We start from the raw sequence: 14,776 nt of genomic DNA on the forward strand, positions 1-14,776 counted from the left end.
GATGCAGTGCATGAGTGAACATTTGAGAAGGTTTCTATGTTCCCCACAAAAATAAAAGGAGCAGCATCAATATGGCAATGACATGTTTATAAGACACAAGCAAGGTTGTATTGCATCCATCGAGCAAAACTAGGTCTTACCAGTACAAAAAGTCAGTGCACTTCAGTAATTTATTTTATTTAAACACAATCACAATAAAAAAAATTAAAAAAAAGCAATGAATAAATAAGCCACTCTGCTTTAAGAATAATTTGTATTAAAAAACGACCCAGACTTCCTGTCTGATGCTTTGGAAAGTGCAGCAGCAGAGCTGCTTAGTTTTTTGCGTTCCTGACAGTTTTCAACGCAGAGCGCCCTGCACTGCCCTTCCGTGGAGAAGTGACCGCTTCCTTGATGTTGGCAAGGATGCCTCGTTTGGTCTTTACTGGGGACCTCTGGGACAGCTTGGAGATGCCTGACTTTAGCGACGCGATCTCACAGTCCTTTTCCATGTTCCGTCGCAGGATTTCATCCAGGGATTTACTCTTGAATCAACATTACAAAGCAATTCGTACCAGTCAAGGAAATCAGAGTGTTTCTTACTGAAGGAAAAAAAAAAAAAAAAAAAGACCACTTTGTCCTGTTTGAAATGGACCCACCTGATCGTTGACCTTCTTTTGCAGATGCTCCACTTCAGAGGATTTCTCCATAAAACCGTCCCTGATGCTCCCCAGTGTTCCACTGAGCTCCACTAGCCGTCTCTCCAAAGACAAAATCAACTAAAAAGAAAATGTTTGAGAGAGCAACATTGTCCAAAAAATCAAGTTGGAAAAAAAAATTGTGGAGCAGGACCTCACCTGCTGTTTATCTTCACACATCCTTTCCAGGGCACATTTTTCTCTGTAAAGACAATCATATCGATCTCCTGTTGAAGGGAAACAGTCGTAACGGGTCTTCGTAAAGAGGCGCTAGACAAGGACTGAATTTTTTTTTTTTTTTAAGTCAAAAACATGCAAACCCATTGCTGCTGTTTCTGTTTTACAGACAGGGCCGCTTTGGCAGTACTTGTCATTTGTCGAAAGCACAGATGCCCTGGTACCCGATGCCTCCAACTCAGACAACTGTCGTCGGAGGGCCTCCACGGAAAGACAGAACAAATAAGCGCGTTAAAGGTTTACCAAAAAAAGAAACTAAACACTTGACTGCTTGGTTTTGTAGCAGATTTCAAAACCTGCCAATGGATCAAGCCTCATCGGATTCTCCACAGTCATCGTGTGACGTACCTCCACCTTCTCCTGTTCAGCCAGGAACTCATCCAGAGGCACGTAGTCATCTTCGAGACGGTTCATGGCGCACTGGTAGGCGTGTTCTTTGATCGCATCTTTGTACATCTCGAAAGTGTTCTCTAGCTTTTCCTGGTAGCTCTCCTTCAACTCCTCGATCTGTTGGCTGCACATTAAAAGCGTCGTAAGATTGGTTGATCGCCACAGCTAAATGACACCGGAGCACGGTTGCGTCAAAAAACGCATCATCCCCGCAAATCTTGAAAAGCGAAAACACACACACCTACGGAGTTCTTCGCTTTCCATGAGCTGTTGTAACATGGCATCGCCCATTTCCTTACGGATCTCCATCTCTTGCACGAGGTTTCTCCGACGCTCAGCCAGCAGTTTGGCTCGCAGGCTTTCGATAATGCTCACAAGTTCCTGGGAGATTTCCAGGTGCAATGGAATCAGAAAAACATTAGGAACTATCTCATGAGAGGTGAACTTCAGCAGCAGCTATATTTTACAAGGGAGAAATCACATTCAGTCCCAAGAGCATGACAAAGCTAATCTTTAAGTACAATAGTGAGATAATGCAGTTTAGTCACAATCCTGATTAAACTGACCTGATCAGAGCTTGAAAAGTTTAAACGCCCACTTGCCCTTGTCATGATGCCATGTAGAGATCGTAGGGCTTAACTAATTAAAGAACACCTTTCCATGGATGAAGAAAACCAGTTTCATACAGGTCACATCAGTAATGCTCCCGTTCCTTTCACTTCTTCCCTTACCTCTGCCCATCCTCTCTCACACCAACTGATTTCATGTCCTCTTTCTCTCCATTCAGGAATCTTGTCAGTCTTCCCCTAAGGCTCCTGCCTGGCAGTTCCGACCTTAGCCTCCCTCCTCTGTACATATCTAAAAAAAAAAAAAAAAAAAAAAAACCCACCTCCATCTGACCACATCTCAAAAACATCTACCATGTTCTACCCCACTGACAGTTATTCTTGATCCAATCCATCCATGTCTCTCCCAAAGAGAACCTTTGCCTAAACACCTGTCTCTAAGCCATACAACATGGCTGCTGTCACCACTGACTTGCACACCTTTCCTATCATTCTGGCTTCTCTTATCGCACATTTCCCGACATTTTTCACCACCAGTCCAACCTGCCTCGATGAGATTCGTCCCTACACTCTCCATTCTACTATGGTGTCCTTTTACACAAGTGGGTTAACTCCATGGCTGTCCGGACACGTGTGCAGTTTGGTTTTGTTCAGCCCAGGCACGTGTAAAAATTGTATTACCAAGCTGCTATGTTCGTCAAGAGTCTTTGACTGGCCCTAAAAGTGCATTCAAAATCCCATGTATTTTTATTTATTCTTTTTAAAGGTTGGCTGCTTCAATCAAAGTCTCAGGGGGGAAAGCATCTCATTTTGCAAAGGCTAACCACTACACTATATACTATAACCACAAGGAGATCTTGGAAATACAGGGGTCTTGGAAGGTTACAAAAACGATAAAGGCGCCAAGTTCCGTGTCAGCCTGTCAACAAAAGGCCACTCGGGCTTACAGGAATAAGCCAAGGACTGATCACGTCTGCAGAACCATCACGAAAACTGGCCTCATAGAGCACATTAGAAGTGACTGCATTTGAGATACTGCATGGTTGAAAGTGAGGAAATGAAAATAGTACGTTCTGTGGCAGCAAGGACACATCGGCCTCATTTTCCTCCATCAGCAGGTCTTCGCTTTCGGTGACCTGACTCCTCAGGAGAGGCTTGCCATCTGAACCTACCAGACACAGAGCTTCCAGGGGTCTGTCTGGGATCACCTGCACCGCCTAGAAGAAAGAGGTAGGAGGGATAGATGGCACGGATGTTCCGATCACCTCCTCCTGACCCACCGTGTTCTCAGACTAACCTCCCTGGCAACAGCGGAGAATTTCATGACGTGGAGCGTTTCGTCATAGGTGGATGCACACTGGTTGATGTTGACGATCATCGAAGCGCTCCCTCTGCCACAGAAGAAAGCCTGGAAGAGCTTCGTGAGCTTGCTCTCTCGGAAAGGGATGTAGCTGCTTTTCACTCTTGACGAAAAACGAAGACGGGGAAAATCTAGTTTGCCAGCAATGCAACAAGTCCAACCCATATCACCCGCCGCTGTACCTGTCTGTGTGATTGCTTCGGAGGGCGGTGATGCACTTCCCCAAGATGAGCAGGGAGTTATTTATGTTCCCTGCTTCTTTTAGCCTCTCCCCGAATGTTTTAGTTTTGTTGCATCGTTCCGAGCCGGCCAAGTCACAGAGAGAAAATCTGGAGGACCAAAGTCAGAGTTGATAAGGAACTTATGGCACTTCCTGCCATTTGGGTCATGCTAAAAGCTGATTTGTCCCATGCAGAGGGCTCTTACTCTGAGATCCTTTTCACCGCCTTCACATCAATGTGCAGCAGCTTCATGGTAAATATGCCATGGCTGTTAGGGAAGACAGGATGAGTTTGGCGAAATAATACAATAACTGCTTGCTGAGGGAGGCGATAAGTGAAAACTTTGCCTTCTGCTAGAGGACTGGTTCATTTTAGTTACTGCAGCACGTCTGCTTTTATTTCCAAATTGTAGCAATTTACATGCTTCTCCCAGGTTCTGGATGTTAATCCATCTGAGATCTGAAATAAAAATTGGGAGAAACTTGACTTGGTAGATGTCGCTGCTTTGAAGGAACCCAGGAGGGCGAGCTCTCAAACCTTTGACGTAAGCGTTTCCAGCCCCATCGTCACAGACGCGTAGCGCAGCACGTTTCTTAGTCTTCAAGCACAGAGTTGGTTGAAGCAGATCGTACACACACTCGTTGTAGATTTCAAAGAATGCCACCCATAAGGCAAACTGGCAGTTTCCCTCTCCGATTGGGTCATCCACCAGCCCTGCAGACAAAGCAAAGATCCCAGGCCCCCCCCGTCTCTCACAACAAATCCAAAATATTACATATCTTCTCTCAAAAAGGTAACATCAATCCTAGAGAACTAGTCAAAAGGTTTTTGTTAGGATTTTTTGCCTGAATTTACTTCCAGATTATCATTTTTTTGTGTACCCAAAATAATGGAAATAGAATGTATATATTGCACCCCAAAAGAATCAAAATGTGTTTTTTTCTGGAGCCAAAATTCTATTTTTTAAGTGCATTTTGTTGCAGTGTGTCTTGCTCGTTTGACTCGTTTGAGTCCTTTAAAAAAACGTAAAATTGATTTTCTCCCACGTTTTAAGAGTTCAAAAATGTTTAAGGTACACAGGCATATTTAAAAATTTGAAAAACATGAAACTGAAAACCATCCTTCTGAAAACCACCTGCAGGGTCGCAGGAGGGAACCAAACTGGACTCCATCACGATCATTCTCTGGGGATCACACTCCTGGACGGGTGATAAAGGGAAAAAAAAAAAAAAAAAGGTGAATGAGAGTTGGTTCAAAGTTGAATTGCAGCTCAATTCATCTTCTTACAAAACCCTTTGAAAGTCTTATTAGGAAGGGGTGTGTGTGTGTGTAAGCTTACCTCCTTAAATGAGGCAAAAAAGGAAGCTTTAGCACTTCTCTCCTGCTTGACTTGGTCCAAATCTAGATATTGTGCATCATTGCGGAGGAAGGGTTTGACGTCCATCCCTTCGTACTGACGGCCTCCAATGTACTGAAATGTAGCTTCTAGCACTCGAGGAAGAATCCCCAGGGCTTTTGACGTTCCTAATACATTTCCAAATAAACAGACAGTTTCAAGCATAGGTGTCAAACTCTAATTATATTTGGCCTGCAAAGCCATACCAAGTCACTATTTAGAGCGGGCCCGCCAGGATAGTCCACAGTGCATGTACTGCTAATTCTTCAAATCCCAGAATTTTCTGCTGGTGTTTTGTCACAAAAATTACAACAGGACCCATAAACGCCCTCTCCTCTGTGTACAGTAGTCATAGCGACCATATGCTAATACTGCCACCCTGCTACTTAGGCAGAAAACAGGATTTCGCATGTGTGCCATATTATGTTATGCATTGCATAGTATTAAGCTATGCATGTTCCATATTTAGTTTAAGCAAAACTTGTTTGGGCCCATATGAGAAGATTCATTGTTATAGCTTGAGGAAGATTTTTTTCAATAAACATAAATGATGGCCCACAACTTTGTCCCAGTTTTGAATTTTGGCCCACTGTGTATTTGAGTTTGACACCCCTGGTTTAAAGGGCATCTGAAAGTAACTTTTAGCATCCTGTTTAAGCACCCCTCTTTACTACCTTGGATTGTGAAGGTCTTCCCAGCGTTGGTGACACCATAACTGAAGATCAGGGCATTCTTTCCTGCCCAGAAATTGAGCATTTGGCTTTTGACCGTGTCTTCAAAGAGCTCGGCCTGTGTCGTGTTTGGGCCAAAAATCTAATGAAAAAACATAACAGGAATGAAGTTTTAAAAGTGCAGGACAGAAAACACACTTGGTGATTCTAAAGCACCTCAATACATTATTGTTTTTTTTATACTTTATGTATGTGTTGAGAGCACAACAAGGACATTAGAAGTAAACTACACACTTTGGATCCAAAAATACTATATGTACGATATGACGAGGCAGTGATAGTTAAATCATACAAAAATGTAATAAGCTGAAATTTAACAATTGCATATATTACATGTTAATCAAAAGGGGAGCCAGCCCCATCCCCACAACCCTAAAAGCAGGATAAACAGTGTAGAGAATGGATGACAGTGACTTTTGAATGTATGAATGGTTGCTTAATTGACATTTCACCATACAATTTGGAAAAAGTGGTATAGTTTAGATTTTCTGATTTTTTTTTTTTGTCCTCTGGCATTTGTTTACACTTACCTGAGAGAAGGAGAACCTGTGGATTGAAATGCCGACACCTTTCTCGCTGCTCTTCAATGCAGCGGAACCCTTCGGGGCCCGCAGCGCCACCATCTGGCTGCTCTCGATCACAACGCAGTCCTGAGCGGGACAGGCATGGCGGCGCCACTTTTAATAGAAATGTAGAAAGAGTGGCGTTTGTGTGTGTTCCCTGATCGCACCTGATCCTCATTGTCAGCAAGTTCCTCTTTGGAGAAGGGTCTAACTCGAAGGTAGACCTTCATCATCTGTGGCTCAGGACTCTGGGAACAAAACCAGGCAGACAGTTCCAATTACATACAAGAGGTATCAGGGTTAGACAAGAAATAAATTCAGAAATCAACTAGTCTCAGTTCAAGAGGACAAATCATTACCCGTTTAGGTGAAGTGCTGACTGGAGAATCAATTCTGGTCACATCCATATCTTGGGACTGCGCATTTCCGTCTCCAGTTATATCAGTAACCGAGCTCATCTTTAGGGTAGACATGTTTGGTTCGCGTGAAGTCACAGGATTTCAGTTCAGTATTCCACCAAAGGCATGTCTTCTCTCTCCAGCAAGTCAAACACAGGTTCTGTCTCTGGAGCAGGGGGTGGGCTAGTAATTAGCCTAAACTTAAAGCAGGTGCCAAAGGAAACAAATCACCCAAAAGGACCAATGACCAGTCAGAGAGAAACGTTCCCGTTTGGCCCTCTCCGTCTGTTTTCTGATTGGAGGTTTTCTTCTCGGATCAGCCGAGGACTCCTCCCATCAAAAGAGCATTAGTAGAACTTGAATCATCACTGAATTTTCTTACGGAGAAAACAGTGAGTTGAATAAAATAAAGAACTTGTTCACAGGCAGAGCCAGCGCCTCTACTGAAAAAAGGCCACCTAGATTCATCATAGGTGGGTGATGGGTCACTGAAATAGTAGATATTTATAGTTTTCTATGTGTAATTGAGGTTACTTTTTTCACATTTACCGTAAATGTATATATATCTATCTATATATAGAGATTTTTTATGCAGTTTTTTACACACTCTCCGCTGCTCTGGACTGTTGACCCCAAGTACCTGAAATCTACAAACTTCTTGATCTCAACTCCCTGCAGCCTCACTCATGCAGCCTCGGTTCCTCTCTCATATACTCTGTCGTGCTTTACCTTACGCTGTATCTCCCTGTACTCCTGTCTGTTAAGTCCTCTCAGTGTCCCACTTCTTTGCTTCCTCATTCCACCACCAACTCTCCTTATCTACTTTCCTTCAGGATGACACACCAAGTATTCTCCAACCTGTCTCCCTGATAGCACTAGCTGTCGTTGCCTAATCCTCTGGAATCTCTCCCTGACAACCCAGAGCCTTTCTCAACCCCTACCTTTTCAGCTTCCACCACTTTGTCCTCTAGTCTGCCTTTGTCCTCTTGATCTCCCTTGTCACCGGAGTCATCCTACAAACCACCATCCTATGCTGCCTGGCTATACTCTCACCTACAACTACTTTGCAGTCACTGATCTCTTTTAGGTTTCCTCATCTATACAAGATGTAGTCTACCTATGTGCTCCTACCTCCGCTCTTAGAGGCTACTCTCTGTTTGTCTTTTTTGGAAAAAAGTGTTCACGACAGCCATTTCCATCCTTTTTGCAAAATCTACGGCCATCTGTCCCTCTGTGTTCCCATCCTGTATATCAAATCTACCCATCACTTCTTCATCCCCGTGATTGCCTTCACAAATATGCTCATTGAAGTCTGCACCAATTACCACTCTCTCATCCCAGGGGATATTCTGCATCACTTCATCCAGCTCATTCCAGAACTTCTCCTCAAACTCAGATCCCACCTGTAGGGCATAGCCACTAACAACATTGAACATCACACTTTCAATTTCCAATTTCAGACTCACAAGTCTATCTGGCCTTCTTTTCACCTCCAGAACATTCCTAACAAACTCCTCCAAGATAACTCCTTCTCCATTTCTCTTCTTGTCAGTGCCATGATAGTACAACTTAAATCCTGCTCCTAAGCTTCTAGCATTACTACCTTTCCACCTGGTCTCCTGGACAGAGTATATCCACCTTACTTCGCTGCATCAAGTCGACCAACTCTCTACCCTTTCCTGTCATCGTCCAAATATTCAAAGTCCCTACCCTCAGTCCCGGACTCTTGCCTTTTCTCTTCTCTCTGCTTCCAAACATGCCTTCATCCTCTCCTTTTTTGACCTACAGTAGCCCGGTTTCCATTGGTTCCCTGTAAGTCATCGGCACCAATGGCGGTTGTTGTTAGCCTGGGCCTCGACCGGTTTGATCTGGTTATTATGATTGATTCACATGTTTTGTTTAGGCATAAGTTTTACGCCGGATGCCTTTCCTGATGCAACCCTCTGCATTTATCCAGGCTTTGCCCCCCCGGGGCTGGCTCAGGGAGACACCAGCCGGTGCCCCCCTGAGGCTGCATTGGGTAATGCCTGGACATACCCACTAACAAAGTACATCTACAGTGGTCATAAATGAGTGATGATTCTACACCCCATTTGCATTTCTAGTCCATCCTTACTTAGCTCCACGTCCGGCTATGTGTAAAAAATGCATAACAATCCAAGTGAGAAGAAGGTTGATTTTTGTCCTTCACTTCAAAAACTGTCAAAATCTGATTTTGACATCACAGCTCTGATTCGTAGTACAGTGATCTTATATCGGGAATGATTGGCGACTAATGCCCATTTGAGAACAAGTCTAACAATCAAATTCAACATAAGTCAAGACAAAAACCTAAAGCCTGTAGACACCAGCATGGCTCCTCTAGCCACTGCTGGTCTATGATGTCCAACAAACCACTGTTGAAGGCAAGGAGAAAGATGAAGTTGCAACCTGTGCAGGTGGTTGTGCCTACCACAAAACCCCAGCAGCATAGCCTTTTATGGGAAAAGGACATGCTAAGACTTCCCTTCGGTAGTCGGTCAGAGGGGTTCATGGTTACCTGTGCCTGACAGGTGCTGCTGCATAGACTGGAGTGACACCAAAGTCTGCTCAACCATGACTGAAGTGGTTGGAAGCGGAGAGCTCCAAGGAACAATTAACCTAGCTGAACCAAGGTTGTGTCAACATTCTAGTGGGAGCAAGTGCATCTGGGCAGAACACAGGAGCAACCCAGGACCTCAGATCAACAAGGCCTGGGGAAAGGAGATATGTCAGCTTATCCAGGAAGATGTTCAAGCAGGAGAGGCCTGCTCAAGAAAGATGAGACAACAGGGGTGAGGACTAGATGGGAACAGGAACTGAATCAGAAGGTCTCTTGGCCTGAGGTTTGGAAGGCAGAGCCACCCTTGATAAAGAGGCATTTGAGAGGCTGAGGGCCAAGAGCTGGGAGGAAAATACTGGCACAACAGGAGGAAGACTCAGTGGAAACCAAACAAGGTTAGATGCAGTCACTCTGCAGGTCTTTCAGAGTGTTATAAATAAGGACTGCACAAGAAAGCAATTAAGAATATTACTGACATCACTGTTGGGTCAACATGGCTATAGATCAAGAGGGGGGAATCCATGAGCTACAAACCAAACTTGAAATTTTCTTTGAACTACTTTTGAGACTTGACAGGAGTTCCAGGTTCAAATAGGGAACAATTTGTTTCTTTCTTATTGTAATTGGGCAATACGGATGCTTTCGACACCTGGAACATTTTCAAATAGTCTTGAGTTAATTCACCAGTAAACACAGACTGTGGTGCAAACCATCTTTGGTGTAAAATAGTGCTCTGTATAGATCAATGAGCCGCAGACATTCAAGACAACTGACTTAGCAGTTTCCTTTCTTATTCCTTTATTGAAGCATATGCATCCTCTATGTGTCAGCAATGGTAACCTCGACCTCTACGCCAGGCTCAATGCTGATGGAGGTGATTTGCTTGACGATCTCAGATGGGCTGTGGAGATCAATCAGACGTTTGTGGATCCTCATCTGGAAACGATCCCAGGTTTTGGAACCTTCACCGCAGGGAGTCTTTCTGGTGGTGATACGCAGGGTCTGGAACAAACAGTAGTAACTAGTATTACAACTGGTACTACATTTCTACAATGATCTTGATAGTAAGAATTAAAAAGGACTGAACATTAAACATCTGTTTACAGCTATAGCAAACAAGTGGCATAGAACTCCCTGAATATACATTATCATAGAAACTCAAAACATCAAATCTGCAAAGACAGTTGATTAAGAACACATATTGAAGTACCTTGGTTGGCATGCGGACTGGTCCCTTCACCTTCAGGTTCTTCTCTTTAGCGCCACGGATCAGATCAGCGCACACTAGGGATTTGAAAGATTCACTGTCAAATACAAGCACCTTGCAGTTTCCAGGCTGCCCAGCAGATAAGGCTGTGGCTCAGAATAGCGTATATGGTCATCAGAATGTGTCTGTGGAAATTATTATCCTCATTGCTCAGGCATTTTTAATAGTATAAGTTTTGAAATACATCACCCTTCTCCAGAGACTTGACATTGCGGCTGGTCAGGGTGATGCGGATGCGGTGAATGGCCACCTCTGTCTCAACAGGTGCCTTGCCAGAGTCCTTGAATGCCTATTAATAAATAACAAATGAGTGTTAATGAAAATGCATCTTTAACATAGGTAACTGCCAAACAACCTAGCTTTTATTCTGTTGGGTTTATTAGTGAATTTTTCCAAATAAGCAGCTGATAGATTTAATCATTGACATCCTGAAATGAGTGTACTCTAAGGTAACAAATTGAATGAGTTGAGACACTTCGGCAGGATGTCAGACTATTTACATTGACATAAGTTCAAATACTAGCAATTCAGAAGTTTGATCATTAAAAACGTCAAATCTTGTACATGAAGCACATTCCAATGAGCAATTAAGTCGTATGAAACAATGAACATTTAACAGTCGAATACATAGTTAGGAACTAGCCTTAGTGCAGGGCAAGACGTCAGTTAGTGGTCATACATCGTTGTTCAAAATAATTTCCTCTTAAATAGCTGGTGTATTTGCAATTTGAAAGTTCATTCATTCATTGTCAGAGCGCGGACGTTAGGAGCTACTTTTGATCTACAGGCCCGAGAGCGCGCCATTAGCAACGTGGTGCTTCAGGCCACAATGCTCAAACTAACAAATACAATTTAAGCAACACCAGTAAAATTATTAGCGGACATGGGACGTTCAAAATGAAAGTTTCTCGACCGGTGAAATTTGGGGCTCCATGTAGGTGTCATGACATTCGCTGCTTGTGACGGGGAGTAAGATGCTACGTTGTGCTAAGTTGGCTATCAGAGCCAAAGGAGTATTCGAAACAAACAGAACCAAATGAAATTACAACTACTCAACAAGTGCAAGGCAACAAAACATAAATCACCCTTCATCTAGCTGCCGATTAAACGTACCATTGCGATTCTTCCTGACCGACTTATTCGGAAGAAATTCAGGCGAACAGCGGTGAGCCAGGAAAGAACACCACCAACGTGGTTAGGGATTCAGGAAGAGGACGCTAGAAGAGCTGTCTGCTATTTATCTACTATTCATCCGGGTGTTTTTCGTTTTCTTATTCGTTTGTGTCCCATTAACCGAGCCGTAGTTAACAGCGACCTCTGCTGGCAAAACGGGGGTATTACATTTGCGTTGGTGTCCGAACTGCAGTAATGATTTCTGTTGTTTGTTGGTTTATTCAAAATTCAAACACCAGCATTCAACATCAAAATTGTTTTTGGTATAAAAAATGTCACATCCTTTTTTTTTTTCAATAGATTGTAATATTTTTCAGTGCTTTCAATGTGCAGTTTTATAACATGAACTATAAATTCAACATTTTTTTTCCTGCGACAAATCATGATATTGATTTTCATCACAAATAAACTACCACTCAAAATCAAGCATACGAGTTTTACAAGGCAGAAATGTAATCAAATAGCAAAGAACTGTACAAAACAGTCAAAACAATTAATTGCGGGATAGACGAAACATATCTGAAATGAGAAAAGGCCATTCAGCAAATATTAAACAGATGACATGATGAAAGGAGATCAAATAAAAGCTTTTTTTTCTGGTCATAGTTCAATGAGTTGCTCTTTTTTGTGTATGTTTTTTTTTTTAAGCTTTTGTTTTGAAACATGATAGTGACAAAAGCCCCCAAATGAAATTCGTAAAATTATTGATGACAAAACTTACAATGTGACATTGAAAAAACGTTTATTTGTACTCTTCTGAGGACTATCCACCATGGATAATGAGAATTATTCATCATGTGCCTAAACTACATGTCGGATTTGAGACGACTACTATTTTTATGGTTTAAGTGCGGTAAAAAAATATAGTGCACCCTCAGGGCTGCACAAGCCAGGTGTCTTCCTGAGCCATCCTCAGGGGGACGCAGGCCAGTGTCTCCCTGAGCCGGTCCAAAGTCCAGATAAATGCAGAGGTTGCGTCAGGAAGGGCATCCGGTGCAAAACTTTTGCCAAAATCGAATATATAAATCAAACCTAATAATCTCATACTGGATCGGTCAAGGCCTGGATTAACAATGGCTGCCATTGGTACCAATGGAAACTGGGCCACTGGGGGTCGAAGAAGGAGAGGAGGAAGGCGTGTTTGGAGGCAGAGAGAGAAGAGGAAAGGCAAGAGTCTGGAACTGAGAGTAGGGACTTTGCATATTGGGACTATGACAGGAAAAGGTAGAGAGTTGGTCAACATGACGCAGAGAAGGAAAGTCGACATACTGTGTGTCCAGGAGACCAGGTGGAAAGGTAGTAAGGCTAGAAGCTTAGCAGCAGGGTTTACGTTGTACTATCATGGTATTGACAAGAAGAAAAATGGAGTAGGAGTTATGTTAAAGGAGGAGTTTTTTTGGAATGTTGAAATTGAAAGTGTGATGCTCAGTGTTGTTAATGGCTATGCTCCCCAGGTGGGATGTGAGTTTGAGGAGAAGGAGAAGTTCTGGAATGAGCTAGATGAAATGATGCGGTGATTCAATGGGCACGTTGGTGCACCCAAAAGAGGGGTTGAAGAAGTGATGGGCAGGGTTGGTATACGCGATAGGAACACAGAGGGACCGATGGTGGTAGACTTTGCGAAAAGGATGGAAATGGCTGTCGTGAACACTTTTTTCCAAAAAAGACAGGCACAGAGAGTAACTTCTAAGAGCGGGGGTGGGAGCACGCAGGGAGGAGTTGAAAGGCTCTGGGTGGTCAGGGAGAGATTCCAGATGATTGGGCAACTACAGCTGTTATCAGGGAAAGAGGTAGGAGAATTCTTGGTGTATCATCTGGAAGAAAAGTAGATTGGGAGACTTGTTGTTGGAATGAGGAAGTGCAGGAGTACATACAGAGAAAGTGGTTAGCAAAGAAGAAGTGGGACACGAAGGGGACTGAAAAGAACAGACAGGAGTACAGCTCCCTGTACTCCTGTCTGTTCTTTTACAGCATGAAGGATACAGATACAGCATAAAGATAGAGGTAGCTAAGGCAAAACAAAGGGCATACGATGACTTGTATGCTTGGTTGGACAACAAGGAGGGACAGAATGATCTATGCAGGTTGGTGAAACAGAGAGATAAAGATGGAAAGGATGTACAACAGGTATTGACAGATGCTAGAAGAGTGATTGGATGATGGAAAGAGTACTTTGAAGAGCTGATGAATGTGGAAAATAAATTATAGAGAGGCAAGGGTAGAAAAGGTGACTATTGTAGACCACAAAGTAGCAGAGATTAGTAAAAGTGAAGTGAGGAAGGCATTGAAGAGGATGAAGAGTGGAAAGGCAGCTGGTACTGATGACATACCTTTGGAGGTGTGAAAGTGACTTGGAGAGGAAGCGATAGAGTTTCTGGTTAGATTATTCAACAGAATCTTAAAGAATAAGAAGATGTTTGAGGAATGGAGAACGAGTGGGATGGGGATTTTTAAGAATTAAGGGGGATGTGCAGAATTGCGGCAACAACAGTATGGCTTCATACCCAGAAAGAGTACTACAGATGAAATATTTGCTTTTAGAATGCTAATAGAGAACAGAGAAGGACAGAGGGAGCTGCTTTGTGTTTGTGTTGACTGAGAAAAAGTATGACAGGGAGTGGCAGAGAAGTATGTTAGACTGGTGCAGGACATGTATGCTAGCTGTGAGACAGTGGTACGGTGTGCTGTAGGGGTAACAGAGAAGTTCAAGGTGGAGGTGGGACTCCACTGGGGATCAGCTCTGAGCCCCTTCTTGTTTGTAGTGGTGACGGATAGACAGGAATCTCCATGGACCATGATGTTTGCGGATGACATTGTGATCTGTAGTGAGAGCAGAGAACAGGTTGAGGAAAAACTACAGAGGTGGAGGTATGCTCTGGAAAGGAGAGGAATGAAGGTAAGTCACAGCAAGACAGAGTATATGAGAGAGGAACCGATGTGGAGTGGTAAGGCCGCAGGGAGTTGAGATCAAGAATTTGGAGGATTTCAGGTACTTGGGATCAACAGTCCAGAGCAGCGGAGAGTGTGGAAAAGAGGTGAAGAGACGGGTCCAAGCAGGTTGGAATGGATGGAGAAAAGTGTCACTATTTGATAGAAGACTAACAGCCAGAATGAAAGGAAAGGTGTACAAGACAGTGGCGAGACCAGCGATGCTGTTTGGTCCAGAAACACTGACAATGCCGAAAAGACAGGAGGCAGAACTAGAGGTAGCAGAGG

The 14,776-nt window shown here is 43.4% G+C and overlaps 2 protein-coding genes and 1 non-coding gene across 3 annotated transcripts; all 3 read right to left on the reverse strand.

The window, feature by feature from the left end:
- Positions 1-126: 126 nt before the first annotated feature.
- On the reverse strand, positions 127-6,639 carry LOC147232170 (kinesin-like protein KIF20A). Its single transcript, XM_086151645.1, has 18 exons — positions 6,501-6,639; positions 6,309-6,389; positions 6,109-6,228; positions 5,522-5,660; positions 4,791-4,975; positions 4,587-4,650; positions 3,989-4,165; positions 3,799-3,910; positions 3,657-3,719; positions 3,405-3,559; positions 3,168-3,331; positions 2,941-3,087; positions 1,546-1,685; positions 1,263-1,428; positions 998-1,115; positions 837-904; positions 639-758; positions 127-524 (listed from the first exon to the last, which is right to left on the reverse strand). The coding sequence occupies exons 1-18, from the start codon at positions 6,612-6,614 to the stop codon at positions 315-317; spliced, it is 2,343 nt and encodes a 780-aa protein (XP_086007771.1). The 5' UTR covers positions 6,615-6,639; the 3' UTR covers positions 127-314.
- Positions 6,640-9,901: 3,262 nt separating this feature from the next.
- On the reverse strand, positions 9,902-11,633 carry rps20 (ribosomal protein S20). Its single transcript, XM_086151502.1, has 4 exons — positions 11,501-11,633; positions 10,577-10,676; positions 10,331-10,404; positions 9,902-10,122 (listed from the first exon to the last, which is right to left on the reverse strand). Exons 1-4 carry the CDS (start codon positions 11,501-11,503, stop codon positions 9,940-9,942), a joined length of 360 nt encoding a protein of 119 aa, XP_086007628.1. The 5' UTR covers positions 11,504-11,633; the 3' UTR covers positions 9,902-9,939.
- On the reverse strand, positions 10,474-10,540 carry LOC147232172 (small nucleolar RNA U54). Its single transcript, XR_015106546.1, has one exon. It is a non-coding gene; the product is annotated as a small nucleolar RNA U54 (small nucleolar RNA).
- Positions 11,634-14,776: the final 3,143 nt, after the last annotated feature.

Source organism: Fistularia commersonii, chromosome 8, assembly GCF_037954325.1.
Source record: "Fistularia commersonii isolate RoL2024-O1a breed Wild chromosome 8, RoL_Fcom_v1.0, whole genome shotgun sequence".
Lineage (NCBI taxonomy): Eukaryota > Metazoa > Chordata > Actinopteri > Syngnathiformes > Fistulariidae > Fistularia > Fistularia commersonii.

What these genes read in the sequence shown, in the direction of transcription:
- rps20 (XM_086151502.1), bottom strand. An exon ending in TGTCAAGTCTCTGGAGAAGG is followed by an intron (nt 10,405 to 10,576) that starts GTGATGTATTTC and finishes TCAAATCCCTAG; the next exon opens with TGTGCGCTGATCTGATCCGT. An exon ending in CAGTCCGCATGCCAACCAAG is followed by an intron (nt 10,123 to 10,330) that starts GTACTTCAATAT and finishes TGTTTGTTCCAG; the next exon opens with ACCCTGCGTATCACCACCAG.
- LOC147232170 (XM_086151645.1), bottom strand. Translation starts at nt 6,614, where the DNA reads ATGTCTACCCTAAAGATGAGCTCGGTTACTGATATAACTGGAGACGGA. An exon ending in TCAGCACTTCACCTAAACGG is followed by an intron (nt 6,390 to 6,500) that starts GTAATGATTTGT and finishes TTTTGTTCCCAG; the next exon opens with AGTCCTGAGCCACAGATGAT. An exon ending in TGTCCTTGCTGCCACAGAAC is followed by an intron (nt 1,686 to 2,940) that starts GTACTATTTTCA and finishes GAAATCTCCCAG; the next exon opens with GAACTTGTGAGCATTATCGA.